Source organism: Chelonoidis abingdonii, chromosome 6 (assembly GCF_003597395.2).
Source record: "Chelonoidis abingdonii isolate Lonesome George chromosome 6, CheloAbing_2.0, whole genome shotgun sequence".
NCBI classification, from domain to species: Eukaryota; Metazoa; Chordata; order Testudines; family Testudinidae; genus Chelonoidis; species Chelonoidis abingdonii.
The window spans coordinates 35,554,044-35,578,344 of NC_133774.1; the positions used below are offsets into that span (position 1 = coordinate 35,554,044).

General features: G+C 43.5%; 1 protein-coding gene across 1 annotated transcript; it reads left to right on the plus strand.

The window, feature by feature from the left end:
- The first annotated feature begins 1,483 nt into the window (after nt 1-1,483).
- On the plus strand, nt 1,484-21,503 carry SNX18 (sorting nexin 18). The gene is made up of 2 exons (XM_032785303.2): nt 1,484-3,101; nt 19,403-21,503. Exons 1-2 carry the CDS (start codon nt 1,538-1,540, stop codon nt 19,654-19,656), a joined length of 1,818 nt encoding a protein of 605 aa, XP_032641194.1. The 5' UTR covers nt 1,484-1,537; the 3' UTR covers nt 19,657-21,503.
- The last annotated feature ends 2,798 nt before the right edge of the window (nt 21,504-24,301 follow it).

Below are 24,301 nucleotides of genomic sequence, written 5' to 3' on the forward strand. Positions count from 1 at the left end.
ATAAAAGAAATCATATTTTTAAAAAAACCTTTTCCTTTATTTATAATACCCAGATCGTTACAATTGGAAGAATTTTAAAAATATAAAATACCTGTTCAGCCATTTATGCTGGTTGTGTATTTTCAGCAAGTCGCTCAACATAAAATTAAAACTAGACCAGGCAGTTTAACTTCTGGTTCTCATACCCTAAAGCCCTGCTCCTGTGATGAGCTGTGAGCTGGTGGACCCATGTGTTCAGCAGAGTCCCATTGATGGCCTAATTGTTTGTGACTCGATTATCTGAAAGACTGCCTCTCTCTCCACAAGACATAGTGGGAGAGTTGAGATCAGCAGGCCTGCTCCAGCTAGAACCTCATTGAAATGTGTTACTTTCTCATTGGGTCCACCAGAGCCTGGATTTGTTAATCTTCCAGATCTGCTGCAAAACAAATCCTTTATTCTTTCTCTTTTGCAAGATATTATGGAGGAAGAAGGCTGAAGATGGGGGTGGTTGTAAGGATAACAGAATCTTGATTTTTTATGAACACCAGTCTTGCCATCAATCACATAAACCATTTTTCACAATAAAAGAAAAATAACATAAGGTGATGGCAATGAAGAACAACTGGACATCCCTTCACATTCTGATGCATTGAACGTCACAATGCATCACTTTGAAAGACAAGACAGCAATGAAATGAGCCCAATTGCAATACATGCCCCATTCCTATAGTAATTTTGAAATGATCAGTTTCACGAAATTTTTCTTTTGAGGAACTCCTCAATCCTGCATTATTTGTTCACAAAATAAAATAGGGGTTCTACCGTCTGGCGGGTATAGCTGTGACAGCAGGCAGTGGTTGTGGTATTACATTCGTTTGTGTAGCGTAGCTGAAGAAAGAGAGGCCCGGCGCGTAGGAGGGAAGCTGTATTTTGTAATTTCGTATACTGATGAAACAAACGAATCAATAGGCAAACGCAGGCGCCGCAAGCGTGTAAGACCCGAACGCTTGTCCCGCTGTCAATGGCTGGAAATGCGCGTGTCGCTGCCTGGTTTGGCGAGCCGGGGCCGGCCCGGCATCCCCGCCCCATCCTAGCGCCGAGGACGCCTGTCTTCTCCGGCCGCAGTAGTTGCCGCGCCGCCGCCAGGCCGGACAGCAGGGGGCAGGCGGCGAAGGGAAGCGGCCCATCGATGGGGGCGGCCGCTCTGCGTTCGGCTCCTCGGCCCTGCCTCTCGGCTCTGGATTAGCCTGCGAAACTGGTTACGTGGGACAGTCCTCAGCCCGGCCCCCCTGCTCCCCCCGCTGGGGTGAAGCGGGGTCTGGGAGCCGCCGCGCTGCAAGGCGGGCGGTCCAGTACCGAGCCGGGGGCAGACGCCGCCGTGAGCGCCGCCCGCCCCCGGCCGGAAGAGGCAGCGGCGCCGGGGCAGCAAGCAGCGCAGGCGGCCGTGCAGGAAGGAGGCAGGGCGGCGCCGCCGCCGCCCGCGCAGGGCAGCACGGGGAAGCGGCCGGGCTGCCCGGGAGGGCAGGGCTGGGTCCGGCCCCTGCCCGGCGGGGCCATGGCGCTGCGGGCCCGGGCGCTGTATGACTTCAGGTCGGAGAACCCGGGGGAGATCTCGCTGCGGGAGCACGAGGTGCTGAGTCTCTGCAGCGAGCAGGACATCGAGGGCTGGCTCGAGGGGGTCAACAGCCACGGCGACCGCGGCCTCTTCCCGGCCTCTTACGTGCAGGTGATCCGGGCTCCGGCAGCCGAGCCGCCCGCCCCTGCCGCCGGGGCCCGCTACGCCAACCTGCCCCCCGGCGGCTTCGAGCCCCTGGTGCCCTCGGCTGCCTTCAGCGCCCCCGTCCAGCAGCTCCCCCCTCCGGCGGCGGCCGAGCCCTTCCAGCTGCCGCCCGCCTTCCCGCCCGCGCCCTACAGCGGCTCCTACCAGCCCAGCCAGGGCAGCGACGACGACTGGGACGATGACTGGGACGACACCTCCACGGTGGCGGACGAGCCGGGCGTCCTGGGCAGCTCCTACCCGGACTACGATGCGGCGGGGGGCGGGGGCCCCGCCTCAGCCCGGTACCGCCTCTCCACACGCTCGGACCTCTCGCTGGGCTCCCGCAACAGCCAGCAGCCGGGCCACCCCCACCACCACCCGGGCGGCGGGGCCAAGAGCTCAGCCACGGTGAGCCGCAACCTCAACCGCTTCTCTACCTTCGTGAAGTCAGGCGGGGAGGCCTTCGTGCTGGGCGAGGCCTCTGGCTTCGTGAAGGATGGGGACAAGCTGTGCGTGGTGCTGGGCCCCTGGGGGCCCGAGTGGCAGGAGAACCCCTACCCCTTCCAGTGCTCCATCGAGGACCCCACCAAGCAGACCAAATTCAAGGGCATGAAGAGCTACATCGCCTACAAGCTGGTACCCAGCCACACTGGGCAGCAGGTACATCGCCGCTACAAGCACTTTGACTGGCTCTATGGGCGCTTGGCGGAGAAGTTCCCTGTCATCTCTGTGCCCCACCTGCCTGAGAAGCAGGCCACGGGCCGCTTTGAGGAGGACTTTATCTCCAAGCGTCGCAAGGGCCTGGCTTGGTGGATGGATCACATGTGCAGCCACCCGGTGCTGGCTCAGTGCGATGCCTTCCGGCACTTCCTCACCTGTCCCAGCACCGATGAGAAGGCCTGGAAGCAGGGCAAGCGCAAAGCTGAGAAGGACGAGATGGTGGGCGCCAACTTCTTCCTGACCATCAGCGTCCCCACTGGCCCTGCCGCTGCCCTGGATCTACAGGAGGTGGAGAGCCGGGTGGATGGCTTCAAAAGCTTCACCAAGAAGATGGATGAGAGCACCATGCAGCTCACCCACACCGCCAATGAGTTTGCCCGTAAGCAGGTCACTGGTTTCAAGAAGGAGTACCAGAAGGTGGGGCACTCCTTCAAGGGCCTCAGCCAGGCCTTCGAGCTGGACCAGCAGGCCTTTTCTGCCAACCTCAACCAAGCCCTTGCCTTCACAGGGGAAGCTTATGATGCCATTGGGGAATTCTTTGCAGAGCAGCCCCGACAGGACCTTGACCCTGTGATGGATTTGTTAGCACTATATCAGGGACATCTGGCCAACTTCCCAGACATCATCCATGTCCAGAAAGGTAACATCCCTGTGTCTATCTTGAACATGCCATTCAATCTCTATCTCTCTGTGGTCAGATGTAGGAACCAGGAACTCCTAGCTCAGTCAGTGTCAATGGTTTTCAATTAAAGCCTGCTGCATTTACTCAGGCAGAACTGCCACTGAGCTTAAATACAATAATACAAAAGTTTCATTCCATGCCACTTCAGTGGGAATTCTGACTGGCTAAAAGCCACAGGTCTGGGCCCTAAGACAGTCATCTTCATCTATAAAATGGGAATTAATACCTGCCTATGGTACAGATATATTGAAGATCATTGAGTTTGTTTATAAAACATCCTGCAAATTAAGTCCTGTAAAAGCATCTGTTAGTATAATTAATATTTTAAAACAGTTTAACTGATTTTTAAAGATTTAATCTGAAGTTACCTGAGAACATAATACAGTTATAATTCCTTCATCCCAACCTGTCAAAGCACTTTACAAACAGTATTTACAAGAACCCATTTAGAAATATTCTCATTTACAAATGAGCAAACTGAGTCACAGAGCAAGAATGACTTGCTTGAGGTGTCACAGCATAACCTTGTATTATGTGCACTTTACGGTGCAAGATTTTGAATTAGATATTGAAAGCAGCTGGTGTCTGGTCTGTTATGGCTGGACGCTTAAGACTGGTCTACATCTAAAACTCTAGGTCAACTTAGTTACATCACTCAGAGGTATGAAAAATTCATACATCTCCCCCATTCCCCCCCAGGTGTATAGACAGCGCTGTCAATCATTCAGAGGTGTAAAAAATTAGCACATCTCCCCCATTCCCCTCACCCCAGCTGTATAGACAGCACTGTCAATCTAGCTACCACCTCTTGAGGGGGTGGATTTACCACAGTGATGGAAAAACCCCTTTGACGGCTGTAGTAGATGTCTAAACTATGATGTTGCTGTAGCTATGGGGCTGTAGCACTTGTAGTGTAGACATAGCCTAAGGATCTACTTCGGTGAGTGTAATAGCTTGCTGCAGTGTTCTTAGTTAAAATTTCGTATTCTTCCTCTTCTTCTGTTCACTGTTGTCCTCGTAGCTACCACCTTCGCCCTGAGATGTAATTGTGTTTGAGTTTCTGAATGTTGTTTGTAAGACACTGGGATTCGTTGGTGGGAAAGAAAATACCCTTCAATAGAAGGCGTGGCCAAACCAGCTTCTGTTGCAGTTGAATTGTGGTTTGTGGAGCCCCTGCACCCTTCACCATTCTCCGCCTACCAGATGTGGGGAGCTTCTGTCCTGTGGTGGGGATAGAGGCTTCATCAGGAGCAGGGAGCTGGAGCAGGGGCACCTCATGAGGCAGAAGCCTCAACCCTGGCAGGCATGTACTATGGCTCTCAAACTTCTGAAAATTATCGTATGCGGCTTGGAGGGTCAGTAAGTTTGGTCACCCCGTCATATACTGTAAAAGAACTGTGTAACTAGTAACATTTTTCACATACATAAAACTTTTATGTTAAATCTTATTTTGATAACCTTAACTTTACAGTACAGATGCTATCCATACTAGACTCCTGACCCTGATAGGTCAGTTCCTAATGTAATCTAATCACTAATGCATTCTGTACAGTAAGATGCAGGGCATGAATTGTCACCCACAATGGTAGAAAAATTCGTCTTTTGTTTTTTCCTAAATCACATGCCTCCAAGTTTTTGCTTTCTAGAACACCACCTTAGAACAAAGGCAAAACAGTTTGATTTGAAAGAGAGGTATTTATAAAGTCCATGTTGGAATCACAGATTTCTGGTAAAATCTGAGAAACCAGAGTTCACAGGTATCACTGTAATACACTTCCAGCTTTAGTGCAGGGGCAGTTTTTGTTGTGTGTCTTTTATGACAAGGAAAGACTCATCTAATTCAGATTTGTTTCACTGTAAAATTTTGGAGAGTGACAACATTTTTTCAAGAAGAGAGGGGGAAATTTATGCTAATCTTTTTGTTTTGGAAAATTCCGCTCGTTGGCATTACCCTGTATCAAGTCACTGCTATTAACTGTAGCATGCCCCTACTACCTCCTTCTGCTGCCTTCACCAGTCCACCCTGATCTGATGACCTTCAATAAATTCCTGAGGAAATCAGCATTCAAGACGGAGGGTACGTCTACACTGCACGATTATTTCGAATTAGCTTAAACCGATATTACAAAACAGATCTAATAAAATCGGTTTAGCGCGTCCACAGTGGTGATTTCCCAAATCGAATGTTGCATCCATGGTCCAAAACTACCATCGATTTCAGGAGCGGTGCACTGTGGGTAGCTATTCGCTCGCTTCCCAAGTTCCTCCTTCGGTGAGAGCACAGTGCTGATGGGGCAGAAACACTGCCCCGGGTGGTGTGGGTACAGCCTCACCCCTCCCTTTGTGAAGGCAGCCAGACAACCCTGGCGCCTTTTTCGCCGGAGTGCATTAGCAAACGCATAGCACAGCAATCTTTCCTTTTTTTTCAACTGTGGTGGGGGGAATAACTGAGGGCTGTTCCCTGAACCGCCAGACACTGTGTTTACCTACAGCTTGGGAGTCAGCAAGAATTGCAATATTTTCGAGACTGCTGTGGACTGTGGGATAGTGGAGTCCTCATACCCCTCCCTCCTTCATGAGCGTCCATTTGAGTCTCTGGCTTTTCCGGTTACGCTGTCACACAGCGCTGTGTATTCCTGGAGTTTTTTATTCAAAACGGCTTTGGATTCGTGTTCTGTATCGGAGGCTGGTACAAACAGTTTGTCTCCCTACAGCGATCAGACCTAGTATCTTCCCGTACGGTCTTCGAGCTCTTTTTTCGATTTCAAACTGCATCGCAGCCGTGCTGATCGAGCTCCACGCTGGGCGAAGCAGGAATGAATTCAAAAGTTCGCGGGGCTTTCCTGTTTACCTGCCCCTGATCCGAGTTCAATTGTGACCAGCGCGTCAGTGCTGCATCTCTGGGATCGCCGGAGCAATAACGTCGATTTCCTGTCACATGAACCTATCGGGAGTTATCACTATCGAATTTAGGCGCTACTCCTCCGTGGAGTGTCCGAATCGGAGGGGGAAGAAGGGCCGGTTATGAGGAGAGTGGTGACGATCGTGTGAACGGATACAGCGTTAAATCGGTATATCGGCCATTAAACCGATTTAAAGTCGCAGTGTAGACCTGGCCGGAGACACCCACCATTGTAGCCATCAATAAAAGCAGCATTTACTATAGATCTTTCATAGATTTGAAGGGGGCATATCTGCACATTCCTATTATTCTGCCTCACAGAACATTCCTTTTCTGCCATCCATAGGTGAAGCACTTTCAGTAGAGGTAGTTGTCTTTTGAGTTAGTCAGAGGATTTTCAAAAGTGGTGGTAGACTTAGTGGCATCACTCTGACAGGACGGGAGCTATGTCTGTTCCTTTTCGTAGGACCTGGCTGTTTGGAACTCCTAGATGCTATGAGGGTACAGTCATAGACTGGCACCCCATTGAGTTAGGCACTGTACAAAACAGAACAAAAAGACAGCCTCTGCCCTCAATCCCTTACAGTCTAAGCAGGGCTGCCTGGGTCAGGGAAGGGGGGCAAGTGGGACAATTTGCCCGGGGCCCGCGAGCCCTGGGCCAATGGCGGTCCAGGTTTTCGGCGACGGGAGGCCCTTCAGTGCTGCCGAAGATGCAGAGCATCTGAAGGCCCCTCCCCCTGCCACCGAAATGCCACCGAAGAGCTGGACCGCCGCCGGGTGAGTACAAGCGCCGCAGCTCCCCTGCTTTGCCTCAGGCCCCCTGAATCCTCTGGGGAGCACTGAGTCTAAGTCAGGGATCTCAAACTCAAATCACCATGAGGACCACATGAGGACTAGTACATTGGCCCTAGGGCCGCATCACTGACCCACCTCCAAGCTGCTCCCGGCCCTGCCTCCACTCCACCCCTTCCATGAGGCCCTGCCCCTGCCCTGTCCCTATTCCAAGCCCTTTCCCAAATCCCTGCCCCTGCCCAACCTCTTCTCTGCCTTTTCCCCTGAGTGTGTGGCTCCCCGCTTCTCTGCTGTCCGTCGTGGAAAGCACTAAGGGTAGAGCCTGGAGGTAGGCAGAGGAGCAGGGATGCGGTGCGTTGGGGGGATGCGGGGAGCTTGGTGGCTGCAGGAAATAACGGGGGCATGGGAAGAGGTGGTGGGCCTCATGCAGCCTGCATGTTTGAGACCCCTGATCTAAGTAGTGATCAGCTCTTTTCAGAGGAAACAAACAGTAACAGACACTTGCCATTTCAGATCCTGGAAGAACAAAGATTTGTCATAGGTAGGGCCCTACCAAATTCAGGGTCTGTTCTGGTCAATTTCACAGCTATAGGATTTGAAAATTAGTTTCATGTTTTCAGATGTTTACACCTGAAATTTCCTGAGGTTGTAACCTTGGGGGTCCTGACCCAAAAGGGAGTTTGGGAGGGGGGTCGCAAAGCAGTTGTAGCAGGATGGCAGCACAAAAGTGAGGGTGGCATTCAGAACTTCCTGCATCTGCAGGAGGTTCCCTGAGATGCAGAGGTTCCCTGAGATACAGAGATGTAGCTGGGGACTCCTAGCTGCTAGTCCCTCCCAGGATGGGAAGGGATAGGAGGAGCAGCGAGGAATCCCCAGTTGGGGTGCTCCCAGAAATATGGGGGAGGTCAGACATACCTCCATGAATCTCCTGCGGCTGCAGGAAGCTCCAGGGCTGCTGCCCAGCTGCGGAGCTTCCTGCAGCAGGGGGAGGTACCCAGAAGTGGGTCTGACCTCCCCAACCCAGAGACTAGCAGCTGGAGCCCAGGAGCCCCTGGCTGAGGTGCCTCCAGCCCTGCACTTCTGCCTCTCCTCCAATAGCTAGATTTCACAGGGGAGGGCTTATTTCCTGATCCATGACACATTTTTCATGGCTATGAATTTGTTAGGGCCCTCATCATAGACAACTGATCATGAAAAAAGCCAGTCCGTGCCAGTATAATCAGTCATGTACTGTGGTTTCATAGACACTGTCAAACACAAAGTCCTCATGTTACAAGAGACATGAGAAGCTAAGAACTATATACTGGAATTTGAGACCATCAGTCTGTTCATGTGCTGCTTTAGGATTATTGATTCATATATAGATACTGTATGCCAGAGTATGCATAAACTGTACAATTTCTGCAAAACATAGTGGCTTGTATTTTCAAGAGTGAATAGTGGGTTTGGCTGCCTAATTTGAGACCACTCATAGTAGTCTGATTTTCAGAGGGTGGGTGCTGAACATTGCTGAAATTCAGGCCCACTTAAAGTGTCTCAAGTTGTGTACTCAAACTGGGGCACCCAAAGTCCTTAGTCACTTCTGAAAATGTAGGTCATTGTCCAAAATGGTGTCAAAGACCTTGAAAAGGCAGCCAATCTTAGAACTGGACACTTAAGCAATGCCAACCTAGTGGGATGTGGTGCACACTTAAAGAGAGATTCAATACAGGGAACATGAGTAAGAAAGGAAAATAGAAACAGCAGCAACTAGCTGGAGCTTTTGTTATGCCATTAGCACACTGCCATCTAAAATGTGGCCTAGTGGATATAGCACTGGACTAGAACTCAGGAGACCTGGATTCTATTTCTGGCTCTGCTACTGGCCTGCTGTGTGCTTGACCCTTGGGCAAATCACTTTGCCTCTTTGTGCCTCAGTTTCCCCATCTGTAAAATGGGGTGATGATATTGCTTTCCTTTGTAAAGTGCTTTTAGAGCTGCTGAGAAGCGCTATATAAGAATAGGTTATTATATGATTATATTATGACAGATGCCTGTCCAGGCATATTGCATATAAAGTCAATAGTACTACTTGTGAGTAAAATGTAAGCATGTGCTTAAATGTTTGCAGGACAAGACCCTTTGCTGAAAATGACACGTAGGTCTAGCATAGCTTAGGATAGTATATACATTTATTTTAAAATTGCTGGAGTTGAATTTTGAAGGAAACTGAAAAGCAAACTAATCTAGCTTGTTACATGCTGTTGTTGCACAGCAGTTTATTTTTTTTTCCCTTTTTGTAGCTGGAGGTAAAATGTTCAATAGGTTGATATTTCTCTAGAGTTTGTTTCATTTATCTTGCTCTCACTTGCAGTCATCATAGCTGATTTGAGATACTTGTTTAGCCTTATACTGCAGCTTAGACTAATTAAACATTCTTACTGGTGATGGTACTTGTCAAAAGTGGTATATTTACCTTTGTGGACTTTGAAATGTTTCATCTCGAATTAGCTGTTTCCATTGATAATATACATTGTCAAGTGTACTTTTAATAAAGATGAGGCATAGTAGCAGAAGGGAGGTCAGTCATCACAAGGTAATCAGTGATACTAAATATATCTGCAGAGGTCTCTTAAATCTATGTTTAATATTTATATGACTGTAGCACCAAAGGACCACAGTTGTGATTCAGAGTCCATTGTATTAGGAGCCATCAAGACACTGCCCTTGCCCCAAAGAGCTTACTTCCTAAGGTCTTGGCTACACTGGCGCTTTACAGTGCTGCAACTTTCTCGCTCAGGAGTGTGAAAAAACACACCCCTGAGCACAGCAAGCGCTCCCAGCGCGGTAAGCTAATCTCCACGAGAAGGTGGAGTACCTGCAGCGCTGTGAGAGCTCTCTCCCAGCGCTGGTGCTGCAACCACACTAGCACTTCAAAGCGCTGCCGCGGGAGCGCTCCCGCAGCAGCACTGTATGGCTGCAAGTGTAGCCGTACCCTAAGAAGACAAATGACATTTGAAGAGTGGGAGTGTGGGAAGGACAAGATTACAATCACATATGTACAATTTTTATTTACATTAGGCATTTTAAAAATAGACACTCATTTAACACCATCTGCTCTCTACATCATTAATTGGCTACATATAAACTGAATTAATGTAACCATTAAGTCTAGAAAAAAATTGGAAACCATCGAACTTTTAAACCCCTCCATAAATCACCTTTTATTATTTGCATGGTATCTGAATTGGATCTAGGTGTGAAGCTGATTTTACTAACCTTTTACACTAGAATATGATATCTACCTGCTGTGACTGGAAGTGCACCCAATGTAAGGAATCCCCTACCTGATCTGATCATTGAGTAGTGAATCTTAGTACAAATTTAAATGGTTAGTACAACATTAGTCCTTTCAGCTTTTGAGTGTAACTATTTTCTTCTAATATCATTGTGAGCAGTTGATGAACAAGCAGGCATCAAAAAGAAAGAAGTCACACTTAACTATTATGTCACTGCAGACTCTGTGAGGTTGCTGAATTGGGCCCCAGTCTTGCAGACATTTACATATGTGAGTAACTTTTCCCACAAAAGCCTTTGCAGGATCCTGGGCGTAACATTGTAAGAGTTATTTTTCCAACAAGGGGACGTAAATATTCTCATGCAGGACCAAGTTTTTGAGGTGGATAGTTATTTTTTTTTAAACCAGTGTTTGCCAGATAGTTTGCAAGCACTTGTAACCTTTGTAAAACTGCCTTTTGAAGTGCAGGCCACTTTCCTTTTCTGAAAGATAGAACTCCTCTTATATTTTCCACCTTCATGGAGAAAAGCATCCTCTTCAGTTTAAAAAGTCTGGGTGTATATATTTTGTTGGCTAGCTCTGAAGAGGTAAGTCACTATTTTCACCCTGTAGTGTTGAAGACAAGTTGCTTCCTTCTCTATAGGTATGTGTACAGTGCAGCCAGATGCCTGTGGCTAGCCTGTGTCAGCTGACTCAGGCTGTTTAATTGTGGCATAGATATCTGTACAGTTGGAGGGTCTTAGATCCCAGGCTGCAGCCCAAGCCTTAATGTTTACACTGCAGTTAAACAGCCCCTTAGCCCAAGCCCCGCGAGCCCAAGTCAGCTGGCATGGGCCAGCCCTGGGTGTCTTAACTGCAATGTAGACAACCTCTTTGACTCCAAAATCTGGTTCTAGGTAGGGTAGTAATTGGTTCCTTCTTCATTACTGTGCTTTCAGTTTTTCACTGTGACAGCTTTGCTGTCTATTCAACACTTAAGGCTGAGAGAGGTTTTCTGTTTTCAGTTTAAGGCAAAAAACCCTATTAAGCTATTTTTTGTGATATAATCTGGTTAACGTACAGACTATGCAAGGTGTTAATTTACTGTGAGCAAATTTCTCTAATCTGTGCTGATGACATTAAGCAAATAGTCAGTCAATAGTGAAATCCCTTGTACCACTTCGTACCTTCATTTTGAAGAGCAAGAGGAGAGTATTCCTTTTTTTAAATTCCATTTTAAGAAAGTAAATGGGAATTGTAAAAGGTCCTCTGACAATATTTAGCTTCAACTGCATTGTCTGTGGGATCTCAAAGTACTGTACAAATGTTAATGAATGTGAATCCTCACAATATCCATGTGAACGGCTAATATTCCTCTTAATATGGGGAAGCTGACTAGAATAGAGGCTAAAACTTGATTATTGTAAACACATGTACAGTATCCCTGAGCAGTGTGAGGGATTAACATGAAATTGACATAATTCTTGATGGTTCACCTCACTGCACAGGTGTAGTGAGACTGTCTAGAATTAGAGAGACAAGGTGGGTGAAGTAATGTCATTGGATTGACAAGCTTTCAGACTACACAGAGCCCTTCTTCAGATCACAAAAGCTCTGTGTAACTCAGAAGTTTGTCTGTTTCTCTAACAAGAGTGGGTGAAGTATTCTAATATCCTGGGACTTACATAGGTACAACAGCATTTGCGAACGTTGTCTAGAATTGGATTAGTTTGGGGCTCTTTTGGTTGGCAAACCTGTGTAGCAGAGGAACTGGAGCTCTCTCTAGACTCAGGAAAACAACAATGCTTGGATGTATTGGTCTGTTTCAGTGGGCTTTCTTTGCAACTGTAAGGACTATAATTATTATATCTGTATAATGTCTTCACTTTTGCAGTAATTGCTTGCTTCAGACCCTATGCTCACCAAGGAAGCTGTGCACTTGCCAGTGGAGAAGGGATTTTAAATCCTTTATGATAAACAATGGACTGTGAATTTGGGGTGGATATCATGGCTGCTATTTTGACACCATCAGCTCAGGATTAAACAAAGACTGTGAATGGCTAGCCAACTACAAAAGCAGTTTCTCCTCCCGAGGTGTGAACGCCTCAGCCTCCTTAATTGAACTAACCTCATTATCTCTAGATTGATTCTTGCCTGCATATTTATTTATACCTGCCTCTGGAAATTTCCACTACATGCATCTGACAAAGAGGGTATTCACCCCTGAAAGCTTATGCTCCAATATGTCTGTTAGGTGCCACCAGGGCTCTTTGTCACTTTTTATCATGGCTGCTATTACTGAGGAAACTTAATATGCAGATTCAGGTAGCTCTTCTGTGAAGAATGAGCAGGCAGTTTAAGTTTAATTTGCTCTCAGCCTTTACTGAGAGTTCGCTTCTGCTCTCAGAATCTTCTAGTGAGTGGAACGAATACCTCACATAAAAACTCATTTGTCCTTTGAGAGTGAAAGGTTAAAAAAAAAAAAATACAACCATTAAACTTCATATATGCATTCATGGGCTGCCAGGTGTTTGTCTTTTCAGAACTCTAGGCCAGACATTGCAGTAAAATAGTCTGAGGGTTTGGATCCTAGATAAGAAAAAAGTAAGCCTGTTTCAAATTGCATTTTTCATTTTTGCAACTTTGTATACAATACCATAAAAGTGATATGGTAAGTGAATGGATATCTGTATTCTCCTTACGTGGTAGAAATGGCCTTATTTTAAATGGCTTGTTTTTAATATAAAGCAGGCAAGGGAAAGGAGCGCTTAGAATTCAAGGTTACCACTTTAAAAGCACACTATTCAGTATTCAAAGAGGAATCCGGGAAGCCTACTAGTAGTCCTGCAGATTTAAAATAAGGGTCAGTTTGATGGCAGCAAAAAGTTATATTATTTTACTCTAATAATCCACCAAGTTGTATTGCATAGTTTACTGATTGGATAGGGATAAGGGATCATTACACAGACCTTTTTATTTTCACAAGTTTTCACAGTTGTAACCACTGAAAGATATTCTTTGTTAAATTTAGAGTTTCTTCAAAGACCATGTTTTCTGACTCTAATTTAGTTTGCCTTTGAGAGAGCAGTATTTCTGAAGAACCTTTGTACTTCTGCACAGACTCATCAGGGAGGATTTCGTACTGAAGCTCATTGGCTGGTGGACTTCTCAAAGGAGATGTTCAAGAATGTGGCATTTCTTGTTTTTGCCATAGTTTTCACTGATACAAAGGCCAGAACATTCAAGCTCCCCTGATTTTTCCCAGCTCTGTCATTCTGTGGCTACTGCCTTTTTACTACTCACTCAAAATGTGTCCTTTGGTTGTTTGAAGTTGATGTATTATCTAGTTCAGAAAAGAGCGCTGAGTGAGTGTTTGGTCCTCTTCCCAAGTTGCCTGGCTTGGATGCCACGCCAATAGTTTCTTTAGGAACAGCTAAGCTCTAAAAGCCTTGTTATGGTCTTGTATGAGAGGCAAAACATGCAACACTCACTGTTGTTTCTTTTCCTCACTTTTTTCTCTGATTCCAGTTTAAAATGGTATTGCATAAAATAGCAGTATTGGTACCATAATGTGGAGGAGGATATTCCTGTAGCCCTTTTTTTGTTGGAACTCTGCCCCTGCTTCTCATGTTACATACTTTTTGTACAGTTGTTTTGAAAGGAATCTCTAATTTGAAGAGTAAAGTAAGGACTTCACTGATAAAGATCTGATATTTGCTGAAAACAGACAGGGTTATAATAAGCAAGCTGACCAGTTTTAATTTGTCACTTATCTCTGGCTCATGTTGAAATAGAACTTGTTCAAATTGTCTGTCTTGAACTATATTAGCAGAATCACAGCTCAGTTGCCAATATAAGGCAGAAATATTTTGGTCAGAGGACCTTAGTGTGTTGCCTTGTCAGTTCTTACAACCAGAGTTTGGTGGGAAAGTTTAGGAATACCAGGTGTTGGTGATTTGATAGTAGGTACACTTTCCTGTAAGTTGGTAGTGAACCAAAGACTCACCATGCTGTCAGAAAATATTCACTGCTGCCTCAAGTGCCATCTTTCAGAGGAGATGTATACCCACTGTGACAAAGTTCCTCCTCTATCTTGGCGGGTCCTGCGCTTATTGGCAGATTTGCTAACCTCACAGATTCACCTTAGGGGTCGGGAAACAGCCCAGAGACCTTGCCCTCTGGGAGAAGCCACAGTCCAGGCCAATTCCTCCTGTGTTTGATCAGGAGTTGGGAGGTTTGGGGGGAACCCAGGCCTGCCCTCTACTCCAGGTTCCAGCCCAGGGCTCTGGACTGCAGTTGTCTAGAGTGCCTCCTGGTACAGTTGCACAATAGCTGCAACTCCCTGGGCTACTTCCCATGGTCTCCTCCAAACACCTTCTTTATTCTCACCACCAGAGCTTCCTCCTGATGTCTGATAATGCTTATACTTCTCGGTCCTCCAGCAGCATACCTACACCATTTCAGCATCTTGCTCCCAGTTCCTCTGACACACTTCCTTTCCACTGGCCTGGCTGGAGTGAGCCCTTTTATAGCGTCAGAGGGGCCTTAATTAGAGTCAGGTGCTTAACTGCCTCACCTGACTCTTAACAGGTTAATTGGAGTCAGGTGTTCTCATTAGCCTGTAACAGTCCCATCTCTGGTCACTCAGGGAACAAAAAACTGCTTATCCAGTGAACAGGATATCTCCCTTTGAGTATTCTGCTGTTCCCAACTGGCCTGGGTCTATCACACCACTCTCTTGTGGTTGTTCCCATGAACCCTGTATTGTTGCTGTATGCTGTTAATGCATTATTGTTTTACCTTGCAGGTGACTGTTTCAGTAGTGAATGATACATTCTCTGTATAGCTTGTGCATCCAATGGCATTTCTAATGTGATAAGGACCCTCCATGTAAAAGGGGGGGAAATACTTATTTTTGTCCTGATATGAACAGAGTTCACTATGGTTTTCTTTGCTTTGTTTTGAGAATTATATTGTCTCTTCCCCCTCTGCTCAAAGCCACAGACATTTGCACTGCAAACCCTTTTACTGTCTCATTCCACTTTTTATTTTTTTTGCTGTCTCAAAGCTTCTGTATGGACTAGATGTTGCAACTTTTTGTTATATGTTTCACAACTGGAAGCATTTATTTTGGGAAGGATTTTAAATTGTCAGTCTTCTTGGCTGCTAGTAACAATTATAAATCTTCCTTATTAAATCCTGTTACATCATTGCATTCTCTAGTCTCCTCTTTCATTACAATAAAACATCATAGAATATCAGGATTGGAAGGGACCTCAGGAGATCATCTAGTCCAACCCCCTGCTCAAAGCAGGGCCAATCCTCAGACAGATTTTTGCCCCAGATCCCTAAATGGCCCCCTCAAGGATTGAGCTCACAACCCTGGGTTTAGCAGGCCAATGCTCAAACCACTGAGCTATCCTTTCCCACATCAGAACATGAGGTTTTGTTAGTGGAACCTGTGGTCCTTAAGCCTCTAAGGGGTATCCATTGAACATCTGACTGTTTAGCATTGGACCTTGGATTGAGGATTACAAAAAATAGCATTTCCATCTTTCCATCATTTTTCCCCTCCTTTTTTCAGTTCGGTGATGCAGTTTTTTCTCGGGCTTTTGATCCATGCCCTCTTTGCTATTTGAGGGCTGATCCTAGTCACCTAGAACTTGAATTCAAAGCTGGATAACAAAAGCTCAGTTCACTAAACTAGAAGCTTTAGAGGCATGAGCAAGTTTTTCTAGATTCGTAATAGCTGGAAGTAGAAAAGAAACATTTTTGTCATCTAGTCCATCTCTCCTGCTAATAATCCTATACTCTGGATCAATGGTACTATATGTAGAAATGAAATGGATTGAATATTCTATTACACACACAAAAATACATTAAAAGAATGTTATGGTTGCAAAATAAGCACTCAAAAAGTTAGGAAATGCCAAAATTAATATCTGCACAGGCATCAGTGTGCACAATTTTAGATCAGCCCCATTGTAATGTCCCTCCTGCTAATATACTAATACTCCTATTATATTATACTGCTGTGAATATATTTCATATTATTCTCTATGCCATACCTTAAGGATCCTAACATCTTGTTTTTTCCCTCTCCCCATATGCTAAGCAGAAGTCTTCATGTCCTGATGCACCTTAGCTCAATGACTTCTTCCAGACCTTTTTTTTTTTTTTTTTTAAGTGTGTTGCAGCCCTGCCTGATTACTAAATGTGCCTGATGATGTTCTTTGCTTTGCCTCAGCATTTTAGATTAAAGAAAATTATAAAGAATCAAGGTTTTCCCTGGTGTCCTGGCCAAACTTTCTCTGCCTTCTCCCCCTCCCTAGTTGTTAACAAGCAGTATACCATGCTGTCATCAGCCCCAAATGTGACTATATATCAGTTGTATAGCCCCCAATCAGTTCTGCAGTTGCATCTGCATGAGTGGACCTTAACATCCCTTGTGCAGAGCCTCATTGTAATCAATTAGGCTGGGTCCATCTGTGTGGATCCAAATAGAGCTATAGTGAAGTGTTTTGAGACCCTTTAGGCTGAAATGTGCTACATAATTGCAAGATGTTATTACTGAGAATGCAAAAGCAAATCAGTTTTTGTTAGGATTAATTTCACTAGGCTCAGTTTTAACTAATTACTAAATTATGTTATAAAGTGAATGTCAGTTTGCTTTATGCTTAATGCTGTTTAAAAATAAATAGAACCTTTGGTTTTGGTAATCAAATAGAGATCAAACTGACTTTTTTTCCCTTTTATTCTTTTTAGATTAGTTGAAGGTTAATTGCTTTCTTATTATATTACTCTGTGAATTTTTAAAAGGCAAGCAAGTTCGTATGTAAGGATATGCACTCATTAAATATATTGCTGACCCTGGGCTATAATCTATTCTAGATGTTAATGGAGAATTCTGTTATAGTACCTGCATGAATCCTGCTGCATTAGGTCAACAATATCAATTATGCTAAAATTTCTACTTAGGATCCTTTTTCTAATTGTATTTTGTTTCTAATGATCGATATAACTTTAAAACTCTTTACACTTATATTGTCTGGTTTATGTGTGAACTATAGATTATAGAGAAGTTGTATTACTGTGGAATTGTTTGAGGCGAGCATGTGCTATAAAGTGAGGATTAAAAAACTAGCAATACTAATGACTCTTGGTGTGTAAGGTTTCTAAAATCAAATTGAAAGATAATTATTTGGATATTCTGTATCTCACATAACAATATTTCCCACATTGCAACTATAGTATGATCAAATTAACAATTCCATCTGGCTTCTTTCTGCACAAGCCCCAGATTACATTTTTTCTTTCCACTGAAAGAAGTGTCATTGCTTGCAAAGAACACTGAAATCAATAGAGATTTAGAAGTATATTCTACCTGACTCTTGGAAGGGGACAGACTATAGGCATAGGCATGTGCTCCATAGCTCGCTGTGCCTCATATACAGGGGGTTTGGTTTAGTTTTGTAGATGGACCAGGGTGGAATGGATAAGAGACCAATGGATTGTTTTAGTAGCTGATTTGTGCAATACCCACCTCTTCATTGAACTGTATTATCCGTGCAAGCTACAGCAGCTCTGAAGTTGGTGCAGAGCCGCTCTAGTACTACTTCTGGCATAACTGTGTATGGTGTGGACTTTTCACACTCCTGAGCGATGTAATTATACTGATATAGGTCTGCAGTGTGGACCAGATCCAAGTATGTCTAGCGGAAGTTTTCCAGTTCCAAGAACAGTATTTTAATCTGTTTTTATTGATAATTAGCCTGAACTGCTACAGTGTACTTTGTCCTGTATTCACCTGGGTGGGGGAGAAAGATTTTACTATCTACCTCTGTATTTCCTAGCGCTTAAAGGAATATATTGCAATAAACTTTTCATGTTCTTTGTGTATTAAGTATTTAACCCCTCTATGCAGAACATAAGGGCTGAATGGTATATTTGAACACTCACTAAAATTTGAAAAGATAAGTCTGTTAATGACATCTTCTTTTGTATGTAGTCTGACTTCTGTATGTTCAAGACTATTCTAATGGCATTCACGTGGGCTTAAGATTCATCTGTCTAGTCAGTGTCTTGCAATATTTTGTTTTCCCCACTGTTAACGTAGGTGTTCTCTGTCTTTCTCTGAAAAAGCATACTGACTGATTTAAGATATTGAAATATAAATATAGTATTTATAGCGACCCTGGGTTTGATAGGGCATAGAACCCAACTTCAGCAAAATAAAATCTTAGCTTATTTTTAGCTATTTTCTTCATTATCTGTCAATCCAGTCAGAAAAAGTTGCTTGTGTAATGCTTCCCATAGTTAATTTTTGAGGTATTTAGAGCAACTCTGTATTGGTAAAACCCTATGACTACAGCTACTTATGGTATGTCTGCACCTCAGGTGGCTCCCAGTCAGTGGCACAGTGTGGGTGTTAAGGCAGGCTTCCTGCCTGTCCTGGCTCTGCAGACTGCACTGTGCCCTGGAAGCATCCAGCAGCAGGTCCAGCTCCTAGGCAGAGGCGTGCAAGAGGCTCCTAGGCAGTTCTCACCCGCAGGCACCACCTAAACTGACCAATTGGAGTGTGGAATTGGTGGTCGGGACAGGGCTGTGCACGGAGCCCAGTGCCCCCCATTCCCCTGCCTAGGAGCTGGATCTGCTGCTTGACGCTTCTGGGGCGCAGCACGGTGTCAGAACAGGTAGGGACTAGCCTGCCTTAGCTGGGCAGCATCACTGATGGGACTTTTAACCGCCCCATTGGCAGTGCTGATCAGAGTGACCCAGTGCCTTACATTCTGTGACCCAGTACTCGGTCATGACCCACAGTTTGAAAACCACTGTTCTGTAGCATAATAGTTCAGTTTCAGTGATCTCTTTCACGAGTTTGTTTAAATTTATTAAACCTTTGTCACCGACTTCAGTTCCTCTTTTTTTCAGTTAAACTTTTGTAAGAAAGCACTGATAACAGTTTTATTGTCTACATATTTTTGAGAGCTAGAGTATATGGCACAGATATTACTGTGTTTACAGCTGTGTATCTTTACAGCTAATGAGTTTTAAGTTATCCTAAATACAAGTTTCTAGAAGTGAGAAATGCCTGAGAGGTAGGTAATAACTGCATTGCAGATTTAAGTATAGATGGTTCAATATAACATGGTTTCACCTACCACGTGGTAAGATTTTTTGGCGCCCAAGGACAGCGTTATATCGAGTAGAGGTGTATTGATAAAGTACAGTAGCTAAATCTATAGTTCAGTCTATTTAGTTTTAACTAAATCTATTTAGTTCAATATTCCTTTTTTGTTCTTTATACAGGAGCCCTTACCAAAGTAAAGGAGAGTAAGCGGCATGTGGAAGAAGGAAAGATGGAGGTCCAGAAGGCTGATGGTATTCAAGATCGCTGTAACATTATTTCTTTTGCCACCTTGGCAGAAATTCATCATTTCCACCAAATTCGAGTGAGGGACTTTAAGTCACAAATGCAACATTTCTTAAAACAGCAAATACTTTTTTTCCAAAAAGTGACGCAAAAGTTAGAAGAAGCTCTTCACAAGTATGACAGTGTTTAATCTCCTAACTTTGAATTGTGGACTGTTCAGAGTATGAGAGTGATTTAAGCAGCAGAGTCAAAATCGCTGTTATGGAGGAACTGTTGCCAACTGTTGGTGGTACAAGAATGGTTTTGTGTTCATCTGGAGTCCCAGCTGAATCTCTAATTAAGTAAGAAGAAAATGGTTAATATGGCTATGTAATAGAAACAGTACCACACATTGTAACTAAGTTATGCTGTTTATGCCTACACTACCATTGTAACTTTTTTGAAATAATGATTATACTATTTGCCTTATTGCTTTTTGAAGTATGATATTTTAGTGCATACTTTGTAGACCTTGAAACCTTTTGGGTCTTTAAGAAAGCTGGCTAGATAAAAGCCTGCTTCAGATGCCTTTTTATTCTCCTAGATTTGGATTTCCTAAATTCAACCAATTCTCTGTTTACAAACTCCTACTAGAGCAGCTATGCGACTTTGTGCCTTTAGACTTTTGATTTTTCCTTTTCTAGTAAGCCACATTTTTATGACTGAATGAAGGGTTGGTGCCTGTGACAGGAACAGATTATGAAATCTCATATTGACTGAAATAATCAGCTGCCACCATCTAATTGGCACAGCAAGTATTGTCCTGTGATAAATGTTGGCTCGAAAAGCAGGATTTAAAATCAATTCACACCTTCATAGAATTGAAAATGAAGACTATATATTACATTTGCCAGAACCTTAAAAATACAAGTGAAGAGCACAGCACCAGTGTATTCCCTTTCTTACCATGATTACATAGTGAGGAATTTTATGTTAGAATACATTATTGTGAGTAGAGACTTGGAGACCTAATGTAATGGAAGCAGAGGAATGAAATGTGTCAAGGGATTGTGTATACAGGGAAAGTGACTAGCACTTGTTTGTGTACTTGATAGCTGGAGATGATTGCTCATTGTTTGGCTGTTGGTTCAGTGTAAATTCAAATACAGACCTACATGGTCAATTGAGACTTCACTGTGATTCACTGGTTTACTCAGTCACAAATTTTCAGGGATGTTCAGTGGTATAAATGGTTTGAAAGCAGTCTTGGCTGAACTGACTAGGAAGCAGGAAGCATTTCTTATATTTACAACACCCAGTTAGAAATTAACTAAACTATTGTCTTACTTTTTTGTATAAGGATTTTTGCAAAGTTGATTGTGTGTATACACACACACAAACATTGTCTCAAAATAACAGTTATCTGAGCTAAACCAAGGAAATCAGTCTGAACTTTATCCTTAACCTACCAGTTCACTTTCTGAAGGTCACTACGAGAACATTTTTCCTTTATCTTGTCTCTTTCCTGTAAACAAAAACCAACGAAACTGAATTTAATTTACATACACGTAAAGAGCTAGCTTAAAACAAACAAAAGCCAGGAAACTAGGCAGTTGGGGTATCATTCAAATGGGGGTCTCTGGAGGGAGTGATCAGAGAACAAGGAACAGGGGGGCCCAAAGCAAATTTGATATAACGCGATCTCGCCTATAACGTGGTGAGATTTTTTGTCTCCCAAGGACCGCGTTATATTGGGGTAGAGGTGTACTTAAGAGAGTGGTGGGTTAGGTTGGGAGTTTCAGCCTGTGCTTGGTTAAGCCAGATACTGTTTTAATAAATATTTATGTGGTAATTATATGAGGCTGTAATCAAATTAATTCAGCTTCAGCAGTTAAAAGACTTTTCAGAAAATTACCTTGGTCCAATTAAAGATTTTAGGAACTTAGCAGTACTGAAATGTTCATATCCAAGAGAAAATGAACCTGTTATATTATATACAGTACCACATTATCAGAATGGTACAGTTTCCACAAATAAACTGTCATGCCCTTCCTCTCATTCTCAGTTTTGTTTTGTGTTTTGGGAGGAGGACATTTTTAAATTTGACACTATAAATAAGACTGAACTGAACCCTGGATCTGAATCTCTTCAGACTTTGGAACGATTCAAATCCAGGTCCAAACTTTGTGATTTTGGCCCATTTTTGTGGTAAACCTTTTGTAACTTCTATGTTAGTTGGTCTTAGGTGAGAAAAAGGTTGCTTGAATATCTTGGTTAACTAAACTCAGTGAGATGCCTTTTTTTTTGTTAAGTGTCCTTACATTAGAAAAAGGGAAATGAGAATACACTTAATTTTACTTCTTGTCATGAGAAGTCCAAACTCTTGTTTGATTTAAAATATCCTCTTGGTGAAGAAGCATCATACTGAATAACCATCAATGAATCTCTGAACACTGAAGGATGAGGTCAAAGGCCCAAACTTACTCAAGATGGATCTATATTCTTTGGTAGAGTCCCTGGATTCTGTGCACTCTGGTGCAGCAAACTGAACATCTTGCAGCAGCTTTTTTAAATTAAAAATAATTGAATTAAATATGGAATAGAATAAACCAGGACAGGACCCTCTATTTAATGTTAAATTCCAGTTATTTTATAATGTCTCTGCATTTTCAGTTTTTAATGTGTCATAGGTATTTTTATCAACCATACATAACTATTGTAGAATTTTATGGTGGGGGTTTGGCAGCTGGATAGGGGAAAAATAGGGCTTTTGGCTTCTATGAAGGTGTTGGGGGGCAGTGTAGGTTTGTGGATAAGTGTGAGTGCTATGTATTGGTTCAAAAATTACTAGCAGTGAAATGTTGAACACTGTTGCCATTTTAATTGTCATTTTTAGGAGTTAATGACCTGTTAAAACAAGTAGGGACTTCAGGGATGCTTGCAAATTCAAGACAACTTCTTCAGTTTATATTCTCTGTACATTTTTAGATTTCTTTACAACTTTAGGGTCATATAGGGCAATATATTTGACAGACTTAGGAGTGTTGCACAATCCAGCCTGCAGAGACTCATAGGAAAACACTTGATAACAATACTTCAGATAAGCATTTAAACCTAGAGCAGTGGTTCCCAGACTTTTAACAATCTGTGAACCTCTTCCACTAAAATGTCAGGTCTGGCGAACTTCCTCATAGAAATGAATATTTCCAGGGATTTTGTCCTTTACCTGAGTATAAATTATAAAAGCAGTGATCTTGGAAATAATTGTTTTTATGACATGCTTATTACACACTATTTATTATTTATCATTACAGTATTTTTATTTACATTATGAAAACGGCAACACTATTCCAAAATCTCACTTTTGTAGCTTGTATCGCTTTGAATAAGCCTGTTACAAGACAAGGGGCTCCTATGTTTCATCAAGGAGTATCAGATATAGAACAGAATAACGGTATTTAAGAAGCCAACTCAAAGAGTCCCTCCTATACAAGCATTCAGGTCTTCAGCAGTCCAGGCAAACAATGCACAGTACAACAAAGCTTAAACTTGTTCTTCATAATAATTTAAAAACAATACCAGCTGCCTATTTAATTTTAAAAACAGCAAAAAATATCCACCTCCCTTTCCATTTCTTATGAGTCTTGAAGTTTAGATCCTCAGTGTGATAGATATTCTTGCTTTGATCTGCTTAGCTCTTGGAAGTCCAGGGGCTCCAGGCTGCAGGCTCTGTGCTGCCCAGGGTCCTTAGGGACAGCTCTGTCCACTATTAGGGATCCCATCTCCCCCCCTCCCCCCGAGAACCCCCTGTAACTTTTCACAAACTCCAGTTTGGGAACCACTGACCTAGAGGAATGAAGCATGAAAGAGGAACGAGTAACTTTTGCAGCTTCTCATGCCACTAAATAAGAGATACTCAAGAGGGATTCAGTCCGTAGCTATTCCTGGATTTCTGGAATAGCAGAAGCATTTCAGAAAACATTGTTAAAACTGAAAGTATTATGTATAAAATTGGATTATTTTTAGACTGTTAAATATGGTGAAAATATATAAATCCTTTTTTATAGGCAATGCTGACATAGTCTGACTTTCTATTCTAAGACCATGTTTGCAATAGCTTATAACTTTACCAAGCTTTAACTGTTCACTCTGAAAGTTTCCAAGCTCTCCCTCAGCCTGAATTCTTTTGGAAAACTTCAAGATAATTGGTTCAGCTGTTAATCAGAATGAGGTTAGGGGGAAATATGTGGTTTTGCCCATGTTAAAAAAATTCTGTAAACAGTTTTGTTGACAAGCTCCAGTGCCTCAACTCTTTGAAGCAAGAACTTGAAATTTGGCAGGGACGTCACCCTGGAGTCGGATGTGCCTCTTGCTGTTCCAGCAAAAATCCTCCCACATTTGGTCAATTTATGAGCCTCTATAAATCCCAGCTTGCACTTGCTCAGTACAGACTTGTTAAGAGTTTGGCAGCTAAATTTCCCTGAAGATTCCATCTGCACTGGGCATTTTCCAGTCGATGATGGCCTGAGCTGAGCAAGACTCCTTGGGGGGAGGAATAGCTCAGTGGTTTGAGCATTGGCCTCCTAAACCCAGGGTTGTGAATTCAATCCTTGAGGGGGCCACCTTGGTCCTGCTAGTGAAGGCAGGGGGGCTGGACTCAATGACCTATCAAGGTCCTTTCCAGTTCTAGGAGATAGATATATTTCCTATTATTATTATTATTAAATTGCTCCTCCCAGTGGCCAGGCTGTGCCTGGTGCCACACCACACTACTGACTCTCCTGTGCCCTCAGTGTCCCCACACACACACTAGTGCCCAGGAAGTGAGAGAGAGTAAGTAGTGTGGAATATTGAGG

Excerpts from the sequence above, each read along its gene's own strand:
- SNX18 (XM_032785303.2), top strand. The coding sequence starts at position 1,538 with ATGGCGCTGCGGGCCCGGGCGCTGTATGACTTCAGGTCGGAGAACCCG. Across the intron at positions 3,102-19,402 it reads CATCATCCATGTCCAGAAAG|GAGCCCTTACCAAAGTAAAG; the intron begins GTAACATCCCTG and ends TTCTTTATACAG.